Source organism: Microtus ochrogaster, chromosome 18, assembly GCF_000317375.1.
Source record: "Microtus ochrogaster isolate Prairie Vole_2 chromosome 18, MicOch1.0, whole genome shotgun sequence".
NCBI lineage: Eukaryota > Metazoa > Chordata > Mammalia > Rodentia > Cricetidae > Microtus > Microtus ochrogaster.
Genome location: NC_022020.1, coordinates 24,206,706 through 24,210,286, shown reverse-complemented (window position 1 = coordinate 24,210,286; position 3,581 = coordinate 24,206,706). Strand labels below are relative to the sequence as shown.

At 44.7% G+C, this 3,581-nt stretch overlaps 1 protein-coding gene across 2 annotated transcripts in view; it reads left to right on the top strand.

Moving 5' to 3' along the window:
* The window catches only part of Dnajc18 (DnaJ heat shock protein family (Hsp40) member C18), a 32,267-nt gene that overhangs the window by 21,580 nt on the left and 7,106 nt on the right, over window positions 1-3,581 (top strand). For both annotated transcript variants that reach the window (XM_026783549.1, XM_026783550.1), the window contains exons 5-7: window positions 662-771; window positions 1,687-1,796; window positions 3,165-3,337. In XM_026783549.1, the coding sequence (XP_026639350.1) occupies window positions 662-771; window positions 1,687-1,796; window positions 3,165-3,337 (393 nt within the window). The remainder of the gene's footprint in view (window positions 1-661; window positions 772-1,686; window positions 1,797-3,164; window positions 3,338-3,581) is intronic.

The following is a 3,581-nucleotide window of genomic DNA, read 5'->3' as shown; positions in this document are numbered from 1 at the left end:
TCCAAAACCACAGAGAAACCTTGTCTAAAAAAAAAAGAAAGAAAGAAAGAAAGAAAGAAAGAAAGAAAGAAAGAAAGAAAGAAAGAAGACAAAAAATTAAAAAGATAGTAAGTTGAATTTTTGTGTTGTTAGGGATGCAGCCATAACCTCCAGCATGGTAAGCATGTATCCCATGCTAAGCTACACACCAACACAAATTGTATTTTTTTTGTTTTTGCTGTTTTTGTTTTTTAAGATAGGATTTCTCTGTGGAACAGCCCTGGCTGTCTTGGAACTCTGTAGACCAGGCTGGCCTCAAACTTACAGAGATCCACCTGCCTCTACCTCCCAAGTGCTAGGATTTAAGCCATGCACCACCACCACCCGGCAATAAATTGAATTTTATGAGTGGCTATTAAAGATGGTAGTGCCTGGGCTGGGAAGATGATGGTTCAGCGGTTAAAAGCACTGACTGCTCTTCCAGAGGACCTTGCACACCCCCTGTCCAGCTGGCCCTTTGGCTCACCTATTGTCTTCTTTTTCTGCTGGGCCAGATAGGCAGATGCTCTATCTTTAGCCTTCTTGGGAACAAGACTTTGAAAAGAACCAAAAGGGAATTGCCATCTCATAAATGTTCTCTCTCTCCCTTTCTCCTTCCCTCTCTCTAATATCTGTTTTCCAGGAAATATTCACATGTTCTCAAATGTGACAGATGACAGTCACTATTATCGCAGGCGACCCCGCCATGAGAGGACACAGACACACAAGAGAGAGGAAGAAGACAAACCTCAGGTGTGTGTGCAGTTGAGCTCCTACTCATGGCCATACTGAGCCTGCTCCTGTGGTATATAATCAGTCCTAGAAGTGCAATTGAGCTATGCTGGTAAAACGTACTTTATGCTATGATAAGAAGAGCTGGATAAGTGTCCCGAATTGGACAGTGTTAGTAATCCTCCATCCCTGATCCCTTTTCATGTTTTCCTAGGATCCCAGTTTTCCTGTAAGGCTGTATTTTCTTTCTCTCCCTCCCTCTGTCCCTCCCTCCCTCCCTCCCTTCCTTTCTCTGTCTCTTAAGGTTTTTTTTGTTTTGTTTTTGTTTTGAGATAGGTTCTCTCTGTGTAACCCTGGCTATCCTGTAGCTCGCTCTGTGGACCAGGCTGACCAGGAGAGTCTCACAGGAAGCTCAAAACGTTCTCAGGCTTGGTAGCCCCTTGACTTCTGAGCTATCATGGTGGCCAAACACTCGTGTACATATTCAAAAACAGCAGCAACAACATATTATGCCTCTGGCTTGTTCACAACCCAGAGAGAATGTGCCCTTTCTCCAAACAGTAGTTAATAAGATGTGTGATGAACCTTGACCCCACATTGTCAAGGGAGAATGTGGTCGTCTTTGACACAGTTGGATGTCACCAGTTTTGGACAGCAACAGCAGAATAAGAGCTGCTCAACACTGGCCACTGCTGGAGTCCCATCCGTGTCCGGCAGGCTTACCTAGAGATAAGGGACAGCGGTATTATTGATGGTCCAGGTCGGAGGGGCTTCCTTTAGCCTCTCTCCAGAGAGAAAATGAGTTATTTGGTTCTAAGCTGAAGTTGGGCCTTTCGGGCAAACCTTGACCTTTTGGACACTCCTGTGCAGTGCATTAATAATCTGTATTCCTTTGGGATGGTGTATTCTCACACACTTCACTATTTTCTTTTACAGACTCCATATTCCGCATTTGTTCAGCTGCTTCCAGTTCTGGTGATTGTGATTATTTCTGTCATTACTCAGCTGCTGGCCACTAACCCCCCATATAGTCTATTCTATAAATCGTAAGTGGAATATTTCTAATTTTTTTCCTTAGTAACAGCTTAAAAGATGAAAGACTTAGCTAGGTGGTGGTGGTGCACGCTTTTTATCCCAGCGCGCAGGAGGCAGAGGCAGGCGGGTCTCTGTGAGTTCAAGGCCAGCCTGGTCTACAGAGAGAGAATTCCAGAACAATCAAAGATACACAGTGAAACCTTGTCTTGAAAACCTGTTTGGCCTATTAGCTCATGCTTATTACTAACTAGCTCTTACAACTTGAATTAACTCATAACTCTTATCTATGTTTAGCCACTTGGCTTGGTACCTTTTTTCAGTAAGGCATTCTCATCTTGCTTCCTTTTGCATCTGGCTTGCAATTGTGTCTGGTCTCTGCCTTTCCTCCTCCCAGGATTCTCCTAGTCTGCTTGTCCCGCCTATATTTCCTGCCTGGTTACTGGACAATCAACATTAAATCTATACAAGTGAGAAATCTTAACAGTGTACAAGAACATTATCCCATAGCACCTTACTAAGACAGGTCTCTCTTGTTTCTGCCACTGTTTCATATTCTAGGCTAGCTGGGCTATGTGCTTCCAGCCAACTCTCTGGTCTACTTCCCACCTTACTGGAGAAGTGCTGAGATTACAGATGCTTCCCACTTTGTCTGGCTTTTTACATGGGTTCCAGGTATCAAACTGAGATCCTCAGGCTTACATGGCTAAAACCTTTATCTGCTGAGCCATTTCCCCAGTGCCATGCCCTCCACAAATTATTCTGAGACATGGTCTCATACAGCCAAGACTAGGCTTGGACTCTCCAAGTAGCTGAGGATGACCTTGAACTTCTGATCCTCCTTCTACAGGGGTGTGCCACTACTAGTTTTATTTGGTACTAGGAAAAAGCCCAGGGCTTCCTGTATGTTAGGCAAACATTATACCAACTGAGCCACATCTACAACCCTCAAAACAAACTTTTAAAGGTTTAGTCATTCTACTTTTCACACAGAAAGACTTGTAAGAAAGGCGAGCCTTGGGCTGGAAAGGTGCTCCAGTTAAGAGCACTGACTGCTCTTGCAGAGGTTCTGAGCTCAACTCTCAGCATCCACATGCTCACAACCATAACCTGAGTCCTATGGGATCAGATACCCTCTTCTGCTACACCTTACCAAAAGAGAAAGAGAATAAACTGTAAGCTACTTCGGTAATTGTCAAATTGGTTGCTTTCAATCTTTGGTCACAGTGCTTCTAAGCCCTTGCTGACCCATCCGTACTCCTGCCTCCCACTGCCTATAGTGACTAACAAATGTTGGGAGATGCTGGCAGTCATGTTTAGAGGCCATCTAAGAGTAAGATTGACAAGTAGCACTAGCTGATGTGAGTCACTCTCTGTTTCAGAACCTTGGGCTATACCATTTCTAGAGAAACGCAGAACCTGCAGGTGCCTTACTTCGTGGATAAAAACTTTGACAAGGCCTACAGAGGAGCTTCTCTTCGTGACCTGGAGAAAACAATAGAAAAAGACTATATTGACTACATTCAGACAAGCTGTTGGAAGGAGAAACAGCAAAGTAAGTAAGGCCAAGCAGGCTGTTATGAGGTCTCCCAGCCTTCTGAACCCCTCCTTAAACAGAGACAGAACAGACACTCACTCAGATAATACTGCAAAGAATGGACGTTTAATGCCGGGTGGTGGTGGCGCACGCCTTTAATCCCAGCACTTGGGAGGCAGAGGCAGGCAGATCTCTGGGAGTTTGAGGCCAGCCTGGTCTACAAGAGCTAGTTCCAGGACAGGCACCAAAGCTACAGAGAAAC